The sequence below is a fragment of the Amblyraja radiata genome, chromosome 29, assembly GCF_010909765.2.
Source record: "Amblyraja radiata isolate CabotCenter1 chromosome 29, sAmbRad1.1.pri, whole genome shotgun sequence".
NCBI classification, from domain to species: Eukaryota; Metazoa; Chordata; class Chondrichthyes; order Rajiformes; family Rajidae; genus Amblyraja; species Amblyraja radiata.
The window spans coordinates 18,874,425-18,900,617 of record NC_045984.1 but is presented as its reverse complement, the minus strand read 5'-3'; the positions used below and the strand labels follow the sequence as shown (position 1 = coordinate 18,900,617).

The 26,193-nt window shown below is 48.7% G+C and overlaps 1 protein-coding gene across 4 annotated transcripts; it reads left to right on the top strand.

Annotated features, from left to right (window-relative positions):
- The first annotated feature begins 344 nt into the window (after window positions 1–344).
- Window positions 345–21,642, top strand: LOC116989407 (lipoprotein lipase-like). Of its 4 annotated transcripts, XM_033046758.1 has the most exons (11): window positions 345–516; window positions 563–687; window positions 3,692–3,879; window positions 6,333–6,512; window positions 6,601–6,712; window positions 9,255–9,488; window positions 10,936–11,178; window positions 11,724–11,844; window positions 16,661–16,900; window positions 19,880–19,981; window positions 21,426–21,642. In XM_033046758.1, the coding sequence occupies exons 2-11, from the start codon at window positions 573–575 to the stop codon at window positions 21,445–21,447; spliced, it is 1,557 nt and encodes a 518-aa protein (XP_032902649.1). In that variant the 5' UTR covers window positions 345–516; window positions 563–572; the 3' UTR covers window positions 21,448–21,642. The 4 variants fall into 4 exon arrangements, with proteins under 4 accessions (XP_032902649.1, XP_032902648.1, XP_032902650.1 ...); XM_033046757.1 differs by having other exon boundaries at window positions 345–687; XM_033046759.1 differs by lacking the exons at window positions 345–516; window positions 563–687 and adding an exon at window positions 1,319–1,479.
- The last annotated feature ends 4,551 nt before the right edge of the window (window positions 21,643–26,193 follow it).

Genomic DNA, 26,193 nt, shown 5'->3' with positions numbered 1-26,193 from the left:
CCTTCTTTGGCAGAGAATTCCACAGATTCACAACTCTCTGGGTGAAAAGGGTTTCCTCGTCTCAGTCCTAAATGGCCTACCCTTTATTCTGCTTCCTCTTATGACCCCTGATTCTGGACTCCCCCAACATGGGGGGAAAAATCCTGCATCTAGCCTGTCTAATCCCTTAAGAATTTTATATGTTTCTATAAGAAAAATACCCTCTCATCTAAATTCCAGTTGATTGGAGTGGGTAAGATTGACGGGGGAGTTTGGATTAGATACGTCCAATTCAGAGCGGGTAGGTGGGTTGGGGTGTTCGGGGGGGGGGGGGGGGGGGCTCGGGAGCTACCAATGAGGAGCGAGTTATAGAAGCCGGAACGGGTACAATGTCTGGAGACTTACCCCGGGACCTTACATGCCCTGTCCCAGCTGCGATCCGATTGAAAGCGTCTGGTTGCTGAGAGACCAACCCCGTCCTCGCCAATCAGATGTCTCGACAGTTACTTAAAGGCTGAGATTGTGCATTTAGTGTCAGTGGCCGGTTGAGGCTCCGACAGACATTCACTGATCCCGGTCGCAGGGGGCTCGCCATGCGCCGCCCGCACCCCCTGCCGCTCCGCCCTCTCTCTCTGCCCCTCGCTCTGCTCTTGGGCTCCGCGCTGCTGCCAGGCTTTGTCGGCAATGCGAGGGGAAGCAATGCAACAGGTGCGTGACCGAGGGGGTGTCGGAGAACGAGCGAAAGGAGCAGGTGCGAGCGATCATAGAAAGAAGTGGAAAGGCGAGAGGGATGGTGATTTGAGTCGCGGTGGGAGTGAGTGGGCACAGGGAGAGAGGGAGCGCGGAGTTGCTGTGAGCGAGTCTGAAAGTAGGTTAAAGTTGTGCTGCCTTGCTGGGGGTTTAAGAGGCTTTGTGTAAAGACTGGGTTTTACTCTCAGCGCTGGGCTGCCTGCGGTCCCGGACTGAGCCGCCCACGTCCCGCGGCGCCGCTGACCAGAGAGTCCGGTGCTGACGGTCTGTCGCTGCCGCCGGCCGGGGCTGTGGTTTTCATCCTTTGTCTGACGACGAGGAGCAGGGAACCCCGAGCGCGGGGCTGTGACGGCGGAGAGCGGCTCCGGGTGAAGGGGGGCGAGAGGAGGGGGGAGGGGAGGGAGACTCGTTGGCCGGGGCTGCGACCTACTCTTTCACAGTCCGGCGCGATACCCAGCAAAATTCCAGCACACAAGAGCCTGCAGATGCTACAATCTGGAGCAACAAAGTGTTGCAAGATCCCAGCGGGTCAGGCAGCATCTGTGGGGGGAATTGGATAGTCTACGTTTCGGTTCAGTCTGAAGAAGGTTACGACCCGACAGTTGCCCATTCACTGCCCTCCACGGATGCTGCCTGACCCGCTGGGTTCCACAGGCAGTTTTGTTTTGTTGCTCAAGTTCCCGGGAGTGTTATCTCTGGAATGCGAGATTCCTAGAAGCTGTGAGGCCGAGGGTATGATGGAAGACTAAGGTATGATGGAAGTGGCTGAGTATGGGTCACGGTGTGGGTGGGTTGGTGGCGTTGGGTGAGTGCGGGGATGGGTGGATGTTGTGGGGTTGCTGGCATCGAGGTGGGTTGTTGCGGAGCGGCTGGTGTGGGTCTCTGCTGCAGCAACCATTGAACAGGGCGGCGGGAGGACTCCGGACCCGCAGTCGCTGAAGCTAGTGGCTGAAGCCCCCCCCCCAACTGTCACGGCGATGTTGATTTGGAGGGGAAGTCGTTTCCAGACACGTGGTCGCTTTGTCCACATTCATTCACAGTCCCCCCCCCCCCCCCCCCCCCCCCCAGGATGTCCTTCTGAAAGCCTCTTTGCAGTCCATTGCATAGATGCAATGCCTATTGGCTTAGATAGGACATCTTGGTCGGCATAGACGAGTCGGGCCGAACGCCTGTTTTCCGACTCTATGACACCGTCTCCTTTGAACCTGCGGCCCCACGACTGCACGAAGTGGAGGAGGCACTGGTGCTTTGCAAGGACATGAAAAGGAGTGCACCAACTCACCATGACCCCATCCAGCCGCCGCATCAGGTATATTCTATCCCCTCTGTGGAAGAGTATGGGTCCTGCGCTGGCTGCAACTGCCATCTCCAAACCCACGGACCTGGAGTGGCGATAACATTCATCCTTAATCCTAAAGGGACCATCTAGGAGAAGACGTGTTAATCATGCTGTACATCAGCTGGTGCGTAATGTACATGCCGTGGTGGCAAGTATTGATGTGTTTGTTACAAAGGAGATATTGACCAGTGTTTTGTGGGGCTCCAGTGCACAGGCGGATCAGCTTTGTATTCGGAGGGTTCAGTGTTTGGATCTGTTGACGAGTGTAGAATGTTATATTTGGTGTTAATGGGCTGACTACCAGGAAACCACGGGTGGTTTTCAAGTGGACAAATGCTTTGCGTGGTCGGTGCTGGAGCCTTGGATTTTTATAATTTATATGAATGACCTGGATGAAAGTGTTGCCGCTAAATTTGATGACATGGGTAGGAAAGTAATTTGTGAAGAAGACACAAGGAGGAGGAGGATATGAGGAGGTTCAGTGGGTGGGTCATTATCTGAAAAATTGGGTGGCAAGTGGAAATTGTGCAGTTGCCCATTTTAACAAGAGGCAAAGTATCCAACAGGTGAGAGGTTGCAGAGAGGTCTTTGTGTCTTCATGCTTGCTTTGCAAAAGCTTAATGCAAGCACAAGTAGTTAGCAAAGTTAACAGTTTGTTAAGACGTTTTGCCTTCCATCACAGTGAGGGGGTGCCTGGAGATTCACTGTGATGGATGTTTGTGTTAAACTGTGTTTATTGTGTGTTGTGTTACTTTATTTTCTGTCATGACTGCAAGGTACCCAATTTCGTTCAAACTAAATAGTTTGAATGACAATAAAGGATATTTACTTTACTTGTGAGGGGAATTGAAAGTAAAATTAAGGAGACAACGTGCTAGAGTAACTCAATGGGTCAGGCAGCATCTCTGGAGAACATGGATGGGTGATGTTTTGGGTCAGAACTTTTCAGCCCTGACCCAAAACGTCCAGTTCAATAAATTAACTCCAGCACCTTCCCCACCACATGTCAAGCTAACTGGTCTATAATTCTCTGCTTCCTCTCTCTCCTTTCTTGGTGTGTTTATGTACATTAGATGATATTTGGTCAAAAGATTAATGGCAGTGGTGTATAATAGTGGCACAGAAGAGGACTTTTAGATAGGCACATGCAAATGCAAAGAATGGAGGGATATGGATCACATTCAGGTAAAGAAGATTAGTTTAACCTGCCATCATATTCAAAGCACAGTGTGGTCCAAAAAATTCTACAATGTGTACTGTTCTTTATTTAGAGGGATATGGGTCCAACATAGGCAATTGAGACTAGTGTGTATGGGCATCGTGTTTGGCATGGGCAAGTTCTGTTCTGTATGGCTATGAATCCCTGCCTTTGGACTGCATTGAATATGGATATAAGGTAAAATTGGATGGAGGAGATTTGATCTGGGCACCATCATCATTGAAGGTATCCAGACATCTTTAAGAAATTCTGCTGGGTGTAATGTCTCTGATTTAATACTTCGCTTGTGCCCCAAAATGTCCTTCACCTTGTCTCTTTCGGAGTGGATTTATTGCCATGTAATTGGTCAGAATTGGCTATGTGTTTGCCACAAGCTAATCTACTTCTTCCGCTCTAACCCACAGAAGGTACTCTTGAGCTCCAGACCAATGAGATTGAAGACCTAAACCGTATTAAAACCCGGTTCTCGCTACGGCGTTCCTCTGCTCCTTCGGAGGATGAGTGCTATGTCATAGCGGGACACATGGACTCTCTGGCCAAATGCAACTTCAACACAAGCAGCAAGACCTTCCTCATTATCCATGGGTGGAGTGTGAGTGCTTCAAACTGGGGGTATAATGCCCATGTTAGAACCTGACAGTAGAAGCTCGTACAGCACTGAACAATGAATGCACAGAGTCTTTTAGCCAGTGCAGAGGAATCAAGAACCAAAGGGCATAGATTTAAGATGGGAGGAGAAAGATTTGATTAGAACTTGAGGGGCAGTGTAGTGGGTAAATGGAATGAGCTGCCAGAGGAAGTAGTCGAGGCAGGTACTATTATCAACATTTAAAAGACATTTAGACAGGTACATGGATAGGAAATGATTAGAAGGATAAGGGCCAAATCCGGGCGTGGGGCGAGTGTAGATGGGGCATCTTGGTCAGCATGGGAAGTTGGGCCAAAGGGCCTGTTTCCGTGCTGTATGACTATGACATGCCCGAGGCCCTGTCGCACTAGCAGCCTGATGCCTGTAAAGGGGTGGTCACATTGAGGGGGTACGATGGAGATAAATTATTTCCTACAGTGGTGGAGTGCAGAACAATAACTGGCATCTCCTCACAATGTCGCCTAGCAATGTGTCTGAGCATTGTCAAACAACGCTTCACCATGGGCAGCAGGCATTCAGGAAACTCAGCGAGTGGCCGATGAACGGGCTAGATATCGAGGAGGGTTGGGGTGGAAGATGGAAGTGATGCAGACCCTGGGGCCACTGTGCAAGGCATGGCTGCAGTAATGAAGATTAGTTTAGAGCTACAGCATGGTACCAGACCCTTCAGTCCACCGAGTCCACACTAACCAGCGATCACCCATAAAGTAGTTTTATTCAACACACCACGGACAATGTACAGAAGCCAATTAAGCTACAAACCTGTGCATCTTTGGAATGTGGGAGGAAGCCGGAGCACCCGGAGAAATCCCATGCGGTCACAGAGAGAACGTACGAACTCCGTATAGACCCATAGTCAGGGTTGAACTCGAGTCTCAGGTGCTGTAAGGGAGCAACTCTACAGTTGCACCACGGTGCTGCCCTGACTGTGTGATAAGTCAGGGCTCACATCAAGATAATCCTGGCTGTCCCCTGGGTTCAAAACAGTTCTTCTAATCCTCAAATGCCTTGTGATGCCAGGAGCCACTTCGCTCATTGCAGGTCAATGGGTCTCAACGCTATCCCCAAAGTCGTGACGTGTATGATTCAAATGCAAGCCTCAGGGTGAGCCTGATAGAGCTTAGTGAGGGTGGAGTGTTCTTGGTTTGGAGCCAAGTAGGTGAATGGAGGGAGGATGCGGTGATGTAAATGAACAGGCTTATGGGAGGAACAGGCACATATCCCGGGGATATGAATTGTTGCACAGATTTCAGCACATTCACCAATCCTTTCAGACTGATTATTTATTCTGGAAGGGAAGAGCCATTCAATCACTCATTTCATGATCTTGATGCCAAGCTTTACAGGTTTGATACACTTCTGGAGTGCAGTCCGTGTGTTATTAAGGGAAGTCAGGCAGTCCTTTAGTTGACACTATTTCTTCAATCACTAGTGCATATTGCTTGACGTGGTGTTTGATGCCTCATGTTGACGGGACACACAGGGCCAGCCCTCCCCCTTCTCCAGAGAGAAGATAAGCCTTTATTTAATATTTTGGCTCTGGAGGAGCCATCGATAGGACAGCTCCAATTTGGCTCTGCACCTTTGTGCTAAAGTGTCTTGACTGGGACAGAAGGCCAATCTTTGGACTTGATCTTCAAACAGTCATAGAACAGACATAGAAACACTACCTTCGCCCCAACTCATCCTTGCCAACCAACATGCCCCGTCTAAGCTAGTTTAATTTGCTTGTGTTTGGCAATATCCCTTTAAATCTTCCCTGTCCATCAGGTGATTCTCTGATTTAAAGAGGGGACAAGGATTTTTTTTTCAAGATGATTCCAAAGTACAAAGTCCCCAGTTCAAGATGTTCACATAAAATCTTTCACACTCCTCTCTGAAACATTCTTGAAAACTTTACTCAAAAACATCTGGGGTACTGGCCATGATTGTCACTTAGAATGCATTGACTTTGACAATGGTGCATCCGAGGATGTAACAAGGAGTAGAATGAGGAATCACACTGGAAGAAGCCTGGGAAGAGGGAGTGTCACCGGATGAGGGAAAGGGAGGGGCGGGCCACAGAGTGAGGAAGGGCAAGGGCGGTCACCAAGTGTGGGGAATGCGGAAGGGTCACTGAGTGAGGGGAGGGTCACTGGGTGAGGCGATGAGGATCATTAAGTGAGTGGAGGGAAGGATGAGGGAAGGATCACTGAATGAGAGGACTGTTACTGAGGGAACAATGAGGGAAGAGAGACGATGGGTGGAGAGAGGCCTGAGATGAGCAGTGATCAAAGCCGATCTCCAGGAGATGACGGCACTCAGCCCGATAAGGAGGGTGACACCAAGGGGGTGGGGGGGAGACTATCTCACACCTCTATCAGACAGAGTTTGATCCCTAGCTTGTACATTTTCAGGTGAGTGGAATGTTTGAGAGCTGGATTGGAAAGTTGGTCGTCGCCCTGTACCAGAGGGAGCCTGATTCCAATGTCCTCGTGGTGGATTGGCTTAACCGCGCTCACCAGCATTATCCAATCGCAGCCCAGAATACTCAGCTGGCTGGTCAAGACATTGCCAAGCTCATCAACTGGCTGGAGGTGAGGAGTTAAAATGCCAGCTGTTGCCATGGGAACCTTCATCGGGAATTCTTCTTAATCCAAAGGCATTCTTTTGTGCATTTTATAGAAACGAGTGAGAATGCCAGCTGGCAAGATGCACCTGATTGGATATAGCCTGGGAGCACATGTGGCTGGCTTTGCAGGGAGTCACGCAGCCAACAAAATTGGCCGGATTACAGGTAATTCTCCAGAAACTGTTAACATTTGCATTGGTTCGTTAACACAGACTGAAAAGAAATGTAGGAATTTACTCCACGGCAAGTCCCTTTTAACCATTGTGATGGGTCTCTTAAGATAACGGAGTTGATGAGGATTATATGGTAGATTTGGTGAATTTAGGCTTCCATAAAACTTGTGATCAGGTGCCACATGACAGGGTTATCAGCAAAGTAGCAGAACATGGTACGACAGGGACATTGGCTAAGTGACATAGTATGGTGAATGGTTATTTTTCAAATTGAAAGTGATGTGTACCAAGGGGTTTATGTCAGGGCCATTGCTGATGAACTGGACTCGAAGGGCAAGGGCAAACTTGGCATAAACTGAGAACAGTAACCAGATAGGTTGTAGCAGGATACAGACAGGTCGGTGGGATGTAGCAGAATCTTGGCAGATAAAGTTTACTTCGGAGAAATGTGAGGTGATGCAGTTTAGTCGGAAGAATGAGGAGGAACAAGATAGATAAAGGGCACTGATTAAACTGGGTGCAGGAGTAGGAGGCTGGGGGTCCATGTACACAGGTCAGTGAATGTCTCTGGGCACTCAAGGTAAAATCTTCTATCACTAAGCTCAGCACTGTATCTTACCAATAGAGGGACAGAGTGTAAACGAGGTTCACAATGTTAATTCCTGGGATGGCGGGACTGCCATATGTTGAAAGAATGGAACAATTAGACACGCTAGAGGCAGGAAACCTGTTCCCAATGTTAGGGGAGTCCAGAACCAGGGGCCACAGTTTAGGAGTATGGGGTAGGCCATTTAGAAAGGAGATGAGGAAAAACATTTTCACCCAGAGTTGTGAATCTGGAATTCTCTGCCTCAGAGGCAGTGGAGGCAGATTCTCTGGATGCTTTCAAGAGAGAGTTAGATAGAGCTCTTAACAAAAGCGGAGTCAAGGAATATGGGGAGAAGGCAGGAACGGGGTTCTAATTATGGGTGATCAGCTGTGATCACAGTGAATGGCGGTGCTGGCTCGAAGGTCCAAATGGCGTACTCCTGCACCTTTTGTCTATTGTCTATAAATACAACAAAGGTTGTGCTGAATGTGGACTGTGTGATTCTGTTGCCTACAATAGCTGTTCTTTCTTTGGTTAAAGTACTCCATGGCACCTTCTCCAGATCCATGTTGAATTATGTTTAAGACTATTTCTGAGCTACTTACAGCTGTTATATGTTTGCTCAGTCATGGTAACAACCTCTGACCCAGAAATACTTAGTGTTTACGGCTGCTGTGCTACTGTAAGCTGACACCCGTCTTTGTTTCATCTCGCTAATAGTTGTTGAAAGATGTTCTGCTTTCAGCATCCTTTGCAACATTCACCATTCAAGTGTTCCAATAAGATTGCATGTGTTGACATTTGTGCAGTCTAAACTGCCTCATAAATGATTGTGTTTCAGTATAAAATGGGACTGTTCCTACTCCAATAACTTTCTAAATAAGTGCTGCAGTGCAGTGAGTGAGATGGTTCAGTTGGTCACACGTGGTCCTCACTGGTCCTGATGTCCTACGGCTTAGCCCTGCTGAAATATCTGTTCTGTATAGCCGACCCAACTCATCATCGGTTTCAACTTCTCCTTAAATGAAGCCTCTTCCTGCGTCAGGGATGCTGTGCTCACCTCCCTATCCGGGCCTCAACAACTCTGTGTGCTTTCCACCCTTTGTTGCTGTGGTTGGGCTCTCATCATGCTGCCTGGTTTAATCTCCTTAACGTCCTCTTGTTGTGGGCAACTTGCTGTTTCTTCCTCTCTTCTGCAATGAACATCTGTCCATGGTGCCCCCTGAGAACAACAAATTCCACTGTGTATTTCTTTCCATTCTTTGCATTTTTAATGCTTGGATTAGGTGGGTGATACAGGTGTCACAGGCATAAACCCTCCTTCTCCAACTGTGCGCTGACCTCCGCCATACTGCTTTCACCCACGTGCTGTGCCCAGCCCAAGCACCCACACTCAAGCAGCCCACTGCCCCGTGTCTGAGGTTCTCGAGCAGCCCTCCAAAGGCTCATCTCAAAGCGCCCGGCATCCTGAGGTCACGGAAGAGCAGAACGGTAAAATCCAAAACTAACAAGGATATTGTCTTCGCACCTCATATTTCACTTGGGCAGCCCACAAACTAACAGTATGACTATTGATTTAGATTTCTCTAATTTCAAGTAACCCTTGCATTCCCTCTTTCTCTGTCCCTCCCCCCACCCTAGTCATCCTGCTAGTTTCACTGTACGTATCCCTGTGTTATCACCTCCTCCACATCTAAGAATGGACCATTGTGGGCACCTTTCCTTGGTCATTGGTGCCGGCTCTGATCTTTTCATATCTCCAGTTTCCCTCTCCCCTCAATCTCAGTCTGAAGAAGGGTTTTGACCCGAAACCTCACCTATTCCTTTTCTCCAGAGATGTTGCCTGACCGGCTGAGTTGTTCCAGCATTTTGTACCTATCTTTGGTGTAAACCAGCATCCACAGTTCCTTCCTACGCAAAATGTTTTTATGTTGGTTGGTCCCAGGTCTGGATCCTGCGGGGCCTGTGTTCGAAGGGGCCGATGCTCGGGACCGGCTCTCTCCTGACGACGCCACATTTGTCGATGTTCTCCACACCTTCACTCGAGAGTCTCTGGGAATGAGCATTGGGATCAGACAGCCCGTGGGCCATGTTGACATCTACCCCAACGGTGGCAGTTTCCAGCCGGGCTGCAACCTACAGAGGGCCGTGAACAACATTGCCATGTACGGCATCTATGGTAAGAGGGAGGTGTAGAGGGCACAGTCACCGGGGGACCTTGTCTGGGGCAAGGACTCGCATCCTGCCCGAAATGTCACCTAACCATGTTCTCCAAAGATGCTACTTGACCCTCAGAGTTACTCCAACACCTTGTGTCCCTTTCAGTAAACCAGTATCTGCAGTTCTTTGTTTATACAACCCCAAAGTAAAGGTACTTATAAAAACACATAATTTAAATAGTTTTTAGATGTATGAAAAATGTATTACCTGCTCACGCACTCTGAAGTAGCCCACCTCTGTTCCTGATGAGTGACAGGTAATATTCACATGGCACAGGTGCCAGGAAATGACCGTTTCCAACAAGAGTGTCAAAATTATTAATGTCACCAAATCCCCACCACCAGCGATCCAGAGTCACTAGTTCATGTTCGTAAATGATAGGAGCAGAATTAGGCCATTCAGCCCATCAAGTCTACTCCGCCATTCAATCATGGCTGATCTATTTCTCCCTCCTAACTCCATTCTCCTGCCTTCTCTCCATAACCTCTGATACCCCACTAGAACTTCCTTTGGACCAGTCACAAAATAACATGGTCACACGGGCAGGTCAGAGTCATAGAAACATAGAAAATAGGTGCAGGAGTATGCCATTTTGGCCCATCGAGACAGCACTGCCATTCAATGTGATCATGGCTGATCATCCAAAATCAGTACCCTGTTCCTGCTTTCTCCCCATATCCCTTTATTCCATTAGCCCTAAGAGCTATAATATATCTAACTCTCTCTTGACAACACTCTCTCTTGAAAACAGTCTGGGGGTCCTGCAGCCAATGACTCATCTCCTGACACCCCTAAGCCTTATCCCCCCCCCCCCCCCCATCCATAAGACACAAATCAGAAGTGGTTTGTGAAATTTGCCATTCACCTGAATGAGTAAAGCTCCAACTATTCTCAGAAAGCACAACAGCATCTAGAACAGAGCAGCCTGCGTGATTGAAATCCGAAACATTAATTCCCTCCATCTGTGCACAGTGGCTGCCATGTGCACAGTTTATAATATACACTGCAGTTACTCGTGCAGGCTGCCACAGCAGCACCTCCCAAACCCATGGGAGCAAGAAGCACAAAGGCAGGGGAATACCACCACCAGCAGGTTCCCCTCCAAGTTGCACACTTGGGTGGTGGGGATGAGGGGGGATTGGTCCAATTGTCTCAGCTGAGGAGGCGGGGGTGGAGACGGGAGGGGATTAGTTCACTGCAAACCTGCTTGAGGGTGATGGTTGGGAATTGGTCCATTGTCACCCCAGTTGGGAGGGGGAGAGGGAGGTGGGGGACAGGAGGTAATTGGTCCAGTGTCAATTAGGACCGATGACCAGTGGTGCCAAGCGTGGTGGCTGACCGATGGTGATCTGGGGGGAGGTGTAAGGTACGCAGGCCTCCCTCACCAGGTCACTGTCATCCTGCAGCGTTCGCAAAGGCCATGAAGTGTGAGCATGAGCGGTCGATCCACCTCTTCATTGACTCCATGCTGCACAAAGATCAGCCGTGCGTTGCCTTTCGCTGCAGCAACCAGCGCGCCTTCCAGAAGGGGATCTGTCTGAGCTGCCGCAAGAATCGGTGCAACACCCTGGGCTACGACGCAACTCCGGTCCAGACCAGGAAGGCCAGCCAGATGTTCCTGAAGACCAGGGCCGAGATGCCTTTCCGAGGTAGGCCTGGGGAGGGGCTTTTCTCTGAGTTAGACCTTGGTGGGGGCTTGTCCCCGAGATTGGCCGTAGTTAGGTCCCACTCCACGGTAGGCCATGGTAGGATCACAATCCGCCGTAGGCCGTGGTGGGTCTCACTCTGAAAAAGGCCATGTGGTGTCCCACTCTAAGGTAGGTCATGGAGGGATCCCACTCTGCCGTGGTTGGGGCTTCACCCAACAACAGTAATTAGCAACATACAGACAATGTGTCCTGAAGCAATCCACATTAACACTGCTCAGCCACTGTTTTACCTTGGCATAGAACCTGCCTGTACCTTAGAAACTCGGCTCCATGGCGGGGAGCATCCTCTGGGTCCATGGTGTCCACCATTACATGGGTGTGGGAGCCAGTGAATAACTGCTCCCTGGTGATTGTCCCCAAGGGAAGGTTTGACCTTGACCGTGGCTCTGGCTGTGGACCACCTGGAGAGGCGTTACCATTGGAGTTGGGAGCACAGTGCCAAGGAGCACAGACTTATGATTAACCCTGCTTTGCTTTCTTCTCAGTTCACCACTACCAGCTGAAGATTCACTTCTTCGGCAAAACCACCCACTTTGACATCGATCCCACCTTGTCCGTATCCCTTCACGGGACTGAGAATGTCATTGAGGACCTGCACCTTGAAACGTGAGTCGTTCTCCAACCTGCAATAACAATGCAGCCTTCCGCCAGCACCAGGGCTCAGCCCGCCTGCAGAGATTCAGGAGGGGTTAATGGGGAAAACCTCCATGGACCTGATGACCGGTCTTGGGATCAGACACTGGGTGATCTTGTTCTCAGTGCCAGCCAGCCCTGGGCCCAAGCTGACGCCCTAGCCTGCTCCAAATGTTGCCCTTCCTCAACAAGACTTCTCAACTGCCGCCATTATTCCGGCAGTTAAGTCTGCCTTGGTACATCTGGATCCAGGCACTGTTGCTGGTCAGTGAGGGAGCCCGTTCCCCATGAACAGTGCTCCACCTCACCAGGAATTCCATCCACCCTCTGACCAAGAGACCCCCTCCCACTCTAAGTGGCCGCACCCATTCCACACAACTCCACAACCAACCTCCCTCCCTTCGTCCCCACAACCACCATCCCCTCAGCTTCCATTTAGGCTAACACTCCCACACCCATTTATAGGAATTAAATGTGCAGGAAGGAACTGCAGATGCTGGTTTACACCAAAGATAGACACAAAATGCTGGAGTAACTCAGCAGGTCAAGCAGCATCTCTGGAGAAAAGGAACAGGTGACGTTTTGGGTCGAGGCCCTTCTTCATACTCACTTTGGCAGATGGAGTATAAAGTGGGATAATGTGAGCTTTTCCATCTTGGAAAGGAGAATGAGGAAACAACATTGGAACATGAAGTGTTAGTGGCAAGTGCAGTAAGTGATGAAGAGGACAAGTAGAATGTTGATCTTTATTGCAAGGGGTGTGGAGTATAAAAGTAGGGAGGCATTGGTGTAACGTTGCAGGGGCTCCGGTGAGACCACACCTGGACCACACCTGGAGCATGGTGGAGACACGAGAGACTGCAGCTGCTGGAATTTGTACAGATAACAAATTGCTGGAAGAATCAGTAAACCAAATAGCATCTGTGGAGTGAAAAGGACCGGTGACATTTTGTGTTGTGACCCGTCTACAAGACTGGAGTAGATGGGAGATAGTTGGTCGATAGAGGAGTCTGTCTGAAACAGCCCCGCTAGTTTGTAGTGAATTACAGATTTAGTAACAGAATTAATTGCAGATGTTCATTATTTTCAGTCGGCAGAAATTCTTCCTGATCTTTGGCTGAAACCAGCCACGTAACCCTACAGAGAACAGTTGTGAGCGTGAGAGTGGCCACGAGTAACCACCAGTTACTGCGCCAGACTGAAGATGAGCCATTTACTCTGACTGTTTAGTTTCCCATCCCCTAAACATGCCAATATTTTACACCTTGTGTTTTTTTTCTTTCTGTCACCTATCTCCCCTCTACACCAGTCTTGTAGAAAGGTCCTCACCTGAAACATCGCCAGTCTATTTCCTTCTACAGATGCAGCCTGACCTGCTGACCAGCAGTTTGTTCCCCCTGGAGTGCTGCTTTGTGTTTTGGTATCCACAATCAGGGAAGGGTAGGCTTGCATTGTTGGCTGTGCAGAGGTGGTTTACTCGATTGGTTGGTTGCTGGGATGAAGGGGTTGACATGTAAAGAGAGATTGAGCAGGCAAGGCCAAAACTCACTGGAGCAGAGAACAATGAGAGATTCTGAGGGGGATTGATGATGTTCTGCCCCTTGTGGGGATCATTAGAAGGACGGGTCATAATTTCAGAACACGGGGCTGCCGTTTCAGACCGAGATGAGGATGAATTTCTTCTGAGGGAAGTTATGAATTTGTAGAATACTCTCTAGCGGGCTGTGGAGGTGAAGTCATTTGATGCAAGGGTGGAGACTAATAAGGTCAGTGTGTGAGGGTGAAATGGTGGCACAGCCAAGTTCAGTTTAGTTTATTGTCACGTGTTCCGAGATACAATGATACACTTGCTAACCAGCCAGCGGAAAGACAATACATTATTACAATCGAGCCATTCACGGTGTGCAGATACATGACAAGGGAATAACACTTAGTGCAAGGTAAAGTCTGATCTTGGTCACCAATGAGGTAGATAGTAGTTCAGGACTGCTCTCTGGTTGTGGTAGGATGGTTCAATTGTCTGATATCCGCTGGGAAGACACTGTCCCTGAATCTGGAGGTATGCATTTTCACACTTGTGCCCGAAGGGGGAGGGGAGGAGAGGGTATGAATCAATCTTGATTATGCTGCTGGCCTTGCCGAGGCAGTGTGAGGTATTTATGCAGTCCATGGAAGGGAGGTTGGTTTATGTGATGGTCTGGGCTGTGTCTACAATTCACTGCAAATTCTTGTAGTCTTGGATGGAGTTGTTCCCAAACCAAGCTGGATAAAATGCTTTCTACCGCGCATCTGTGGAAGTTTGCTGTTCATTGAATGGCAGGCCAGTCGCTGGAAGACAAACTGTGGTTCCTGTTCTCACAAGTTGGAAGATTGCCTCCTGCTTCTCATGTTACTGAGCTCTGGGTCCTTTGTGATTTGGCAGGAGGCTGGTACACAGCTTACAAAAATAAATCACTTGGAGCTGATCCCTGATTCACAGTGATTTCCTTTTAAGTTCATTTCTTGGATGTGGGTCCTACTGACAGGGCAAGGACATTGCCCATCCCCACGTGCCCTTGTAAAGATGGAGTGAGTGAAGGTGGCAGTGATGGAAGGTGGCATGAACCTCTCCCGTCCTTCTGGTGAATGTGATCTCATAGTGCTTGTGGCGAGGGAGTTCCGGAGTTTAGATCCAGTATCTGTGGAGGAACTGTGATGTATTTTCAAATCGGGATGGTATGTGACTTGGAACATATCCTGTAAGTGATGGTGTTCCACTGCATCTGTTGACCTTGTTGCAGATTTGGAAATTGCTGGCGGAGTAGACTGGGTGAGTAACTGCAGTGTATTCTGTAGATGGTACACATTGCAGCCACTGTTTGCCAGGGTTGGATGATGGTGCCTGGCAGTCTGATTGGATTGCTCTTTGAGTAATAGCAATTTTCTCACAAATGTCACATTGGGTCCTCTCCAAACAAAAATTAAAAAAACTGTCTCCAATCAGATATGGGGGTATTACAGCCAGATATTACAGTATTGCCATACAATGGGAGTGTGCCGTTCCTAATGGGAGTGTAGTCAGCTGAGCGTAGTTTCCGACAGTATGCTGGGAATGCCCCACAGCCAAACCTCCTGAGCTGCTTCATTGACTCTGGGCAGCAGTCTAAAACCAGCCCATCTGGGGGCAAGATATTCTGCCGGGTCATCAAGGAAATGGAAAATGGAACCGCTCCATTGTACAACTTGGGACAGGCAATCACTAATATAGTGCATGTAGAATTTCTCATTGCTGAATGAGTCTGAATCTCTTCGACCTCGGTGTGTGTTTTTTCTTCCTGCCCTCCTGGCACAGGTTCTGAAAGCAGATATCCTTGCTGCTCTTCATACAGAATCTGGACCCTGGTGTCCCCAGCCTAGCCCAGCCCTACTCACTCAGTGACTCTCGTTGTCCCTGCCCTTGGCTGCAGCTGTCTGAATGGACAGAAGACATTTTGAGTCGACCCTTCTTCAGATTGTGTAGGAAGAAACTGCAGAAGCTGGTTTAAACTGAAGATAGACACAAAAAGCTGGAGTAACTCGGCGGGTCAGGCAGCCTCTCTGGAGAAAAGGAATAGGTGATGTTTCGTGTCGAGACCCTTCTTCAAGATTGATGTCTTGTGTCCAGACTTGGTAGATGTGTTCTCTGTTGCTCGGTGTGCTGGCTTCCCTATCCAGCTACTGTAGGTGTGAGTGTTCCACAACTTGGCAGAGAATGTGCTACAAGTCCTGTGAGTTCCAAATCCCACTGGTCTACTTGGCTTCAGGTGAAATTCCACCATCTGAACCCATCAGCAAGGTGCAGTGTCTGGAGTGTGACCAGACCCATTCTCACCCACAGGAGGCAGTGTTGTGCCAGTGTGAGACTACTGTTTTCAAGTTTGAAGTAAAGCAGGCCAGTTGATAATATTGCTCTCTTGTCACAGCAGAAACCACAGTCACAAGCTGACCCTCTGAACTCTGGCAGCACCAGCTCAGAGCAGGTTGGTGGGTGTTGGGTGAGACTTGTGGTTCTGGGCACTAGGACATTCCTCCTGTGGTACTCCAGAGTTTGCTTCAAGTTCTCAACCCACTGCGATTTCAATGAATTATCAAAGAATTAGGTCAGAATCTGGAGAACTTCAGGATTCCCATCTGCCCCAAGCTCTATTCCTGGTTTCAGGAGAAAATGAATCGGTGATGTTTTGGGTCTAAACCAGTCTTTCCTGTTGTGAAGGGTTCCGAACCGAAATGTCACCCATTCCTTTTCTCCACTGAGTTACTCCAGCATTTTGTGTTCATCGTTGATGCCAACCTTTTTGCTCACATTCACTGGTCCATTTTCCCACCTTAGGACTTTATCCTATGTCTTAATTATTCAAGTGCCTGAGAGCCCAAGTGCCTGTCGGAATCTGGTCTATGTGAATAGTCCCCATGAGAAAGACTTTCCCCACACTGGGGTTGGCTTCCTTCTCAATAGGGGAGTCTGCTGGCGTAGCATGTGGCGGGTGACCAACCTAGTCTGAGAATAAAGATAGGCACAAAATGCTGGAGTAACTCAGCAGGACAGGCAGCATCTCTGGAGAGAGGGAATGGGTGACATTTTGGGTCGAGACCCTTCTTCAGAATGTCCTGTGTGGTTCAGGAAACTCTGTCACCCTCTATGTTCGATCTGCCTGATGCTCACTCTGCCATTTACATTAATCTCCTTCTAACCGGCAGAAGTCCCATAACCTAAGCACTTGACTTCCTTTTGTAAATGCACCAAATCTCACTCGGCTCTCTCTTTTGTTAGAGTGGACAAGTTTTCGCCCAACAAGACCCATTCATTCCTGGTGGTAACCGAAGTGGACATTGGGGACCTGCTGCTGATAAAGTTTAGGTGGGAATCATCCCTAACCTGGAATTCCCTGTGGAAAAGAATGAAGAATTCAATTTCCTGGTACAAGCTGCCTCTCTGGAGCGCCTCGATCAGTTCCGATTCCGATATTCAGTTCCGCAGGATCCGGGTGAAGTCTGGAGAAACACAGAAAAAGTAAGGAGGGGGTGATTGGAACAGAAATGTTCCTGTCAGCTGATTTGGTAGATTTTAATCAATGCAAGGGGCATTCCTCCCTCTCTTAAGGAACAGACGATTATTTATGTTCATGAATGACCCTTCCATCTGTCAAGGAATCTGAAGCCTAATATTGGTGCTGCTTTGGGGATATGAGTAGAACAACTGGGACCCAAAGGCACAGGCCCTTGTCCATTGCTCCCCCTTCACCTAACCCATCATTACTCCCTCTCTCCTTGAAAGGAAAGACTGGAAATGACAGATTATTTACTCAAATTCAAGTGGAAAGTTCAGATTGTTCAGATGGAAATTTGTTGGGATTAAACTCCGTCTGCCAATACCCTGCCCAATATTCCATCTGATCTACATCTTTCTGTAGCCTCAGACAACCTTCCTCACCATCCACAATATCACAAACGTTCCTGACATCTGCAAGTTCCCGAACCATATCGCCGACATTCACATCCAAATTGATAACGTGTTTCAGAAAAACCAAGAGCCCTGTGGTACACCACTGATCACAAACTTCAGTGAAACATCCTTCCACCGCTACCCTCTGCCTCTAAGCAGCAAGACAATGTTGGATTCAATTAGCCAACTCGCCTTGGATCCCGTGTGCCTTGTTCTTCTGGACCATCTTATCCTGTTGGATGATCATGGTGGATCGGCAAATTCACTCTTTGTTGCAGTTTCCTCCTCTGTCACCTCCACCCCCCAGTGTATCTCTTCATCCTTATAGTCCTAAGAATAATATCTGACAACTTCAAGAATTTATTTAATAACCTGGTTTCAACTGCTTCATGTGGGACAGAATTATAGGTGAACAATTCCCCACACTCTTTGTGAAGAAATTTCATGTCATCTTAATCCTAAATGGATTACCCGTGTTCCTCAGACTGTAACCTGTGCCCTCGATTCCCCAGCCACCAGCAAATACTCTTCCAGCCAGTTCCAGCCAATATCCAGTTCTATAGATAAGTACAACTCAAGAACAGGCCCTTCGGCCCACAGTCTGTGCCGAACATGATACATTGACCAACTCTTATCAACCTGGGCATAATCCATTTCCCTACATTCTCTGCTTATCCATATGCTTCTTAAATGCCACTATAATGGCATTTCTGTTGGAAATTTGCAGGTTTGTACGAGACTGTATCCAACTCTAAAACTGCAGTGACTGCCTGTCTAATGGACCGGGTCTCTTTCCATTCCTCAGTCCTGCAGTCCCAGGAGTCCGTCTGGTGAACTTTCACTGAACTCCCAGCAAAGCAAGGACATGCCTCTTCAGATGAGGAGACCAAAGTACACACAGTACTCGAGGTGTGGTCATCAAGACCTTTGTACAGCTGCAGTGAGACATTGCTGCTCTTGTACTCGGATGCTCTCACTCTGAAGGCCAACTTGCCGTTTGCCTCCCTCGTTACTTGTTGCACCTTCAGTGGTGGGTGTACAAGGGCACCCAGATCCTGCTGCACCCCCCCCCCCTCTCCACTCTATCACCGTTCAGATAATAATCTGCCTTTCAGTTTTTGCCACCAGCATGAATAACCTCATGTTTATCCTCATTACTCTGCATCTGCCTTGCATTTTTCATCTGTCCAAATCACTGGTGCCTCTACACATCCTCTTCATAGCTCACCCTCTCACCCAGCTTTGTGTCATCCTCACACCTGGAGGTTATACATCCAGTTGCCTCGCGCAAATAGTGAATATACAGTGAATAGGTGGTGTCCCAGCACCGATCCCTGGAGTACCCACTCATCACTGCTCAACACTACAGAAAGTCCCGTGCATTCCGACTCTTTGTTTCCAGTCTGGCAACCAGTCCTCTCTCCATGTCAACACCTTGCCCCAATCCCATGTGCCTTGACGTTGTACCCTACCTCTTCGCTGGGATTTTATAGAACGCTTTCTGATCGCCCAAATGCACCACACCCGTTGGCATTCCCTTATCTATTCTGCTGGTTCGAACATATAAAGAATTCCAAAAGATTTACCAAGTATGATTTCCCTTTCACAAATCTATATCGACTGTCCATAATGTCACACTTCTCTGAGTGAACTGCTGCCACACATTTTATATGAGCTCCACCATTTTTTTCAAGAGAGTCAAGAGTGTTTTATTGTCAGATGGAACAATGAAATTCTTACTTGCAGAGGCACAAAATAATATGTAAACATAGTAAATCTGTAAACCATCATCTGCCTGTAATTCCATGTTTTCTCTCTATCTTCACCTTTAAATTGTGGAGTTCAATTAGGCACCATCCATCCACTGGAACTGTCCTGAAGAACATTGAGTCAGGTGATGAGCATTATGTTCCTGGGTTAGATCCAGGACACTGCAGTCTGCATCTTGTATTGCAGTGACTGGTCCTAAAACTAACCTTGACTTTGCCCATGGGCTGTGCCACCTGGTGTCCGAGCTGGGTCCTCTCTTGACCTGTCCCAGTGGTCTGTGTCTCCTCTTCCTCTCTATGTTTCCAAACTTTTTGCTGTACCATGGTACACATGACAATACTAAACCTAACCCTAGCTCAGAGGAGCAGGTTCACCCAGCTCAACGTAAAGAAACTCTTAGAGAAGTAGTACCAAGGAATTGCAGCTGCTGGTTTATAAAAGAAGACACAAAGTGCTGGAGTAACTCAGCAGGTCAGGCAGCATCTCAGGAGAACAGGGATAGATGATGTTTCGGGTAGAGATCCTTCTTCAGACATATCCTCCTCTAAAGAAACTCTTGACTGGAAGGTTTTATTGGGATGGGACTCTGCTGAAGGCTGTGGAAGGGGTGCGCAGGCAGAGGTGGGCTTGGGCTGGGGAGCCATTAGTTGGAAGATTGGATAATGCCAACATTGGCCACTGTCAGGGTAAGTCCCCATAACCGGGACTTGCTGGGCGATAAGTAAACATCTGGGCTTCTGGTCACGACCCATGGCGTAACTGCCTTTATTTCTCCAGGATGGTGTTCTGTTTGAAGGATTCCTCGACTGGGATTGTCCCCTCTCAGGAAGCCATCTTTGTGCGCTGCCCAGCCGGTCGGGAGTCATCACCCACTTCAAGGTAAGCATGAGTACGACCAGCTCCTGATGTTGTGACCTTCCTCCTCGCCCACTTCACAGGCCAGCACCACAGTTAGGGCTACTGGGCATTTCCAAGGTCATTGACAGCCCCCCACTTTACAGACTCTGCACTTTGTGACTGGTCCACTTCAATTGTCCAGTTGTCAGATCAGCAGTCGAATCAGTGCGTCAAGGTGGTAGGCCAGGTAGTGCATCTACCCTCACAGTTCCAGACCCACTTTCAGTTCTGACTTTGATGCTGTCTGTGTGGAGTGGGCACGATCTCTCCATGACTGTGTGAGTTTCCCCCAGGAGCTCCACTTTCCTCCTCCATCCCAAAAGTATAGGAGTTCATTGTAAATTGGCCCTAGTGTGTACAAGGAAATAAATGGAGGAGTGGATTCATGCTGAGAGCCAACATAGCTCACTGGGCTGAATGGCCACTTTCTGTACTGTAAAAGAATATAAAACTCCAAGGGTCAAAGCAGCATTGAAGATCAGCACCAGGGGATGCTTTATTCCAGAGACTATGGACCAGCTCAGACATATTTCCCAGTCCCAGCTCAAATCACGTGGGTTAGAGTCGTGTCATGTTGCCCTTGCCTTGTGGCAGAAAATGGTGGTGGAAAGGGGTTGGTTTTGGGATGCAGCAGCTCACTAGTTTGCTGGTGTTGTCCAGGAGAGCTTAGCCCAGAATGGCACAAAGGGGGAAACACGAGGGAGACAGGGAATGGGGAACGACAGGAAAGTGAAAAAAAAAATGGAAGGACAAAAAGAAACAAGTGTGAGATGCAATAAGACTATGGTGCAAAAGAAAGCTAATTGTACTAAAATTCTAAAGGCATTCGGCCCCAGTGGAGACTTTGCACAGTTAGGCTGCTGAATCTTCAGCACAAATAGATCCTCCTCTGAGTTTAAAAAAAGTGAGGAAATATCACAGAAAAATCTAAAAATTTAACAGCAAGAGAAGGAGTGGACAGATGTCCCAAAGTCAGGGAATTCCTGAGCCCAGGGGCAGTGACTAAGGATGTGCCACTGAGAACCAGCATGAAGATCGATCTCTCCACCACTGTGTGTTGGACCTGTGGAATTCCCATCCAATAGGGGACAATTAGTAAATACATTCTGGAAGGAGGTGAACACACTTCTGAACACCAAAGGGATAAAGGTGGGAATAGGGTACTGATGTGGGTGATCAGGCATGCTGGTGTTGAATGGTGAAGCAGGCAATTAGCAGTATGTCCCGCCTCTATATCCTGTGGTGCTGTGACTGGCCAGACATTGTAAACTGGGCTGGGCTGGATTGCGCTGGGTGGAGCACACTCACTGTCCCAGTGAGGCGGTTTGTGACTACAGGGTGATGTTGCATTGCTGCAGGCATTGGCTGATGTCAGTATCTCCAGGACACACACAGAGTTTCATCTGTTCTTCTTCCTCTCTCACAGACCCCATGGTCAGAAACTCTGAGAGATATCTGTGCGAGGATCGACAGGAGCAAACCTCCACAGCAGGAAGCAGCACTGACAAGCTGAGATGGTTCGCACAGTGAGGCCCGCCCACCCCCAGGCCCACGTTTACTTTACGGGATGGTATTTATTTGTATATATTGTAAAATCACTGTAAATACCCTGTACAATAGCTGCATAAACCCAATGAACTTGACTCTTGGATATTGTTTGCATTGTATCAGCAAAATAATCAAGCCTTTTTTTTTTTAATGCATTATGGTAGCCAAAGGCATTGACAACTCATGTTGATCTGCACCCGGATTTCCATTCCCTTGCTGAAACAAGTTTACTCGGTGTTGGTTTCCATCCCCCTCTGATCCAATCCCTCTCCATCCCAGCCTCTCCCAAAAGCCCAATTCCCCAACCCTATTCTGAAGGTGGAAATTGACAGATACTTAATTGGTGAGAGTGTCAAGGGTTATGGGAGAAGGCAGGAGAATGGGGTTGAGAGGGGAAAATAGATCAGCCATGATTGAATGGAGGAGTGGACTCAATGGCCCGAATGGCCTACTTCTGCACCTTTGATATGAACTTATAATTGCCATCCCCATTCAACTCCTAGATGAAAAGGCACAAAAGTGTTGGAGTAACTCGGTTGGTCAAGCAGCATCTCTGGAGAACATGGATAGGTGACGTTTCAGGTTGGGACACTTCCTCAGATTAATTGTGAGGAGAGGGTTTGATAGCGGGAAATGAGGTAGGGGCAGGACAAAGCCTGGCCATTGATTGGGTGGATGAAGGTGAGGGCGGAGGGCAGATGGTTGGACAAAGGGTAGAGATGAAAAGACAAAAAGTGTGAAATAAGGATAGAAAATGTGCAAATTGTGAAGCCACCTGAAGGAATATAGGTGGAAGGGTGCAGGGAAGAGTGGGGAAAAAAAGATGGGATATTTGTATCAGAAGGAACTGCAGATGCTGGAAAATTGAAGGTAGACAAAAATGCTGGAGAAACTCAATAGGTGAAGCAGCATCTATGGAGCGAAGGAAATGGGCGACGTTTCAGGTCGAAACCCTTCATCAGAATTCCTTGGGATATTTGTAGGTTAGTTATCTAAACTTGGAGAATTTAATGTTTATTCAGTTGGGTTGTAAACTACCCAAGCAAATATGAGTTGATGTCCATCCAGTTTGCATGTGACCTCACACTGGCAATGGGGGTGGGCCAGGATAGAAAAGTCAGAATGGGAAAGGGAGTTAAAATGGTTAGCAACCTTGGCAGACCGAGCGCAAATGTGTGTCGAAACTAGTTTATCTCCAACAAATCCTGGCCTGGTGGCCTCCCTAGCCCAAAACACCCAACTTTCGTCCCCATCTCTCCTCTCTTCTCCCCCACGTATCGACTGTTCCCCCCCTGACTCCATGCCCCAGAGCTCACACATGGTGTGATGGGAGCTTGCTGGAGCTGCCCCAGGCATATGGTGTGAATGGGTCGGATTATAGCGGCGGCCTCTTCTGCTGCCACCGTGGGCCACGGGCATCTCACGGGCCTGGGATTGTGGACACCGATATACACAGACTCCCTGAATTAACAGAGCCCAGGATGTGAATGCTCTGTGCATGTGGGTGTTGAGGAACGCTGAAGGAGAGGGTGAGGCTGAGTGCAGGAGAGCGGCGTCGGGCTGTGCGGGAAAGCATCTGTAACGTCTGATGGACAAATGGACAACCTAGGGCTTGCAGGGGGTGGAACGCAACGGAGAGGGCAGAGTGGTGGAGAGGTTGTAGTCTTGCACCAGCACCCCACAGCAACCAGTGGAGACCGAGCTAGAGTGACTCTGGGAGGAGACAGTTGTCATAACTACTGCTCTGCTGAAGGTATTGCACCCTGCTGGTGACATTCCATAAATATGGTTTATTATTGTCATCTCCACAGTTTTCCCATATAGTGGAAAAACTCTGCTTACATTCTATCCAGTCAAATCAGTCCATACATGAGAACAATCACACACCACACACAAGTACAGCAGAAAATGCAAAGAGAAAAGTCCAAGTGCAGACTATAGTGTCAAAGCAATACAGTTAGAGAAGGTGCAAGGGCCCCAATGAGATAGGTTGGGCGATTGGTGCTATACCGTAGCTTATGAGAAGACCATTCTGTAGTCTAATGACAGTAGGGAAGAAACTTTTCCTGGTTTAGTTGGCGTGTGCTTTCGAGCTTTTGTCTATTCTGCCTGATAGGAGAGGAGAGAAGAGCAAGGACTGGGGTGAAAATGGTCCTTGATTATGTTGGCTGCTTTCCTGACACAGCATGAGGTCTTGATGGGAGGGGGGGGGGGGGGGGGGGTGGCTGGGATGGTGGTCTGGGCTACATATTAAGAGACTGCTATTTTTTGAGGTCTTGGGTGGAGCTTTTGCCAAACCAAGCTGTGATGCACACCAATAGGAAGCTTTCTACAGTGCAATGCAATGGCATTTTTGGTCGATGGGGATGGTGGGGGGTGCACGGACATGTCGAGCTGTCGGGAAGCAGAAGGCGTAATATGGGAGTGGAGAGGGAGGGTTTCAGTGGGTGGGGGAATATTGAGGGGGGGGGGGGGAGCTTCAGTCTGCACAGTGGTGGAGCTGCTAGACCTACTGCCTCAGCTCCAGAGACCAAGTTCGACCCCGACCCCGGATGCTGTCTGGGTTGAGTTTGCACCTTCTCCCTGTGACCGCGTGGAGTTCGTCCGGGTGCACAGTTTTCATCCCATGTCCCAAAGACATGCAGGTTTGCAAGTTAATTGGCCTCTACATTGCCCCTGGTGTGCAGGGAGTGGATGGGGTAGCGTAGAACTAGTGTGAACGGTTGGGCCGAGGGGCCTGATTCCATACTGTATCTCTAAAATAAACCACCTTCACTCCCCGGGATCTCTGCACGGCCGACGCTGGGCCGCAGTGAGGGACATATTCCCTGCTCGGCTCAACCTCTCAACGAGAACTTTTACTGTCAGGAATCTGAGAAGCTGTACCGCCTGCTCCTCCAGTACACAGCTCGCTATGGGCATGCAGTCAGTCAGGCCCCAGAGGCTAGTAGAGAAAGGGACTGCAGTTGGATGGTGTTGGTGGCGAGGTGGGTGTGACCCGTCCTTGCCCCGTGGACAGTCCAGTAAGCGTGCTGGCCGTGTTCATTCAGACCAGTAGCGCTTGGCTCGCTTTCAAAGCCTGGAGTGAGTGGGGTTACGCGCAGTCAATGGGAGCCGCGCCAGGGTTTGATGTCCCAGAGAGTGTTTCATGGCCTGGGGTCACCTGGCTCTTTACCAGTGACTCCCTTATCATCAATTACCTGTGGGTAAATAAGGGAGGGCGGGAAGGTGATAAATATCCCGCGAATCCCCGGTAGATGAAGCCTCGCGTAAACAAGACCGCCGGGGAAAACTGGAATTTGGGGATTTCTGAGAAGTCCGGCAAGTAAGGCAATATTGGTGAGAGTAAACGCGGCATTGACCTGACCGAGAGCAGCCTGTTTTATTGAATCTCAGCCTGGTGGCGTGGGCAAGGTCAGTGTCCGCTCACACCCCGCACTCTCCCGGCTGCCAAGGGCCGTAGAGCGGGCGCGGTAGACGAGAGTCCCAGGCAGTGTAGACCGGGGAAGGACAATGTGCCTCGTTTCTAGAGTCATAGTCATAGAGTGATACCGTGTGGAAACAGGTCCTTCGGCCCAACTTGCCCACACCGGCCAACATGTCCCAGCTACACTTTTACCACCTGCCCGCGTTTGGTCCATATCCCTCCAAACCTGTCCTATCCGTGTACCTGTCTAACTGTTCCTTAAATGTCGGGATAGTCCCTGCCTCAACTACCTCCTCTGGCAGTTTGTTCCATACACCCACCACCTTTTGTATGCAAAAGTTACCCCTTAGATTCCTATTAAATCTGTTCCCCTTCCCCTTAAACCTAAGTACTCTGGTCCTCGATTCGCCTACTCTGGGCAAGAGACTCTGTTCCTCTCATGATTGTATACACTACAATAAGATCACCCCTCATACTCCTGCACTCCAAGGAATAGAGTCCCAGTCTCCTCAACCTCAGACCTGCTAGCCCTGGCAACATCCTTGTAAATCTTCTCTACACCCTTTCCAACATATTTTCTATAACATGGTGTCCAGAATTGAACACAATACCCCTAAGTACATCAGTGAACCAAGAGTTTTTGATAGGGTTCTCCTCACTTTCAACTGACAATTCCTTTTGTTTAGGAAGGAACTGCAGATGCTGGTTTACACTGAAGATAGACACAAAATGTTGCAGTAACTCAGCGGGGCCAGGCAGCATCTCTGGAGAAAAGGAATGGGTGAAGTTTCGGTCAAGACAGAGTCAGACTGAGTGTCAGGGGAGAGGGAAACATAAGGGTCTGTTCCACTTACGCGACCTTTACAGGTGACTGCTGGCATCCATGATAGGTCACCGAAATTTTGAACATGTTGAAAATTCAGCGGTGACCAGAAAGACGCCACGACTCTTTGGAGACCTCTCACGACCATACAGGCTGGATGTGGGGATGGAGAATGTGGGGATAGGTGATGATTCAAGTGGCGACTGAAGAAGGGTCTCAACTCAAAACATCACCTATCCATGTTCTTGAGAGATACTGCCTGACTCACTGAGTTACTCCAGCACTTTGTGTCCTACATGCTACAGAGGTGTCTTGCTGTCAGCATTAACCTCCTGTACAAGACATGATGATATTTTTTTCTTTGATTTTCCCTAACATCGAGGACATGAGTTTAAG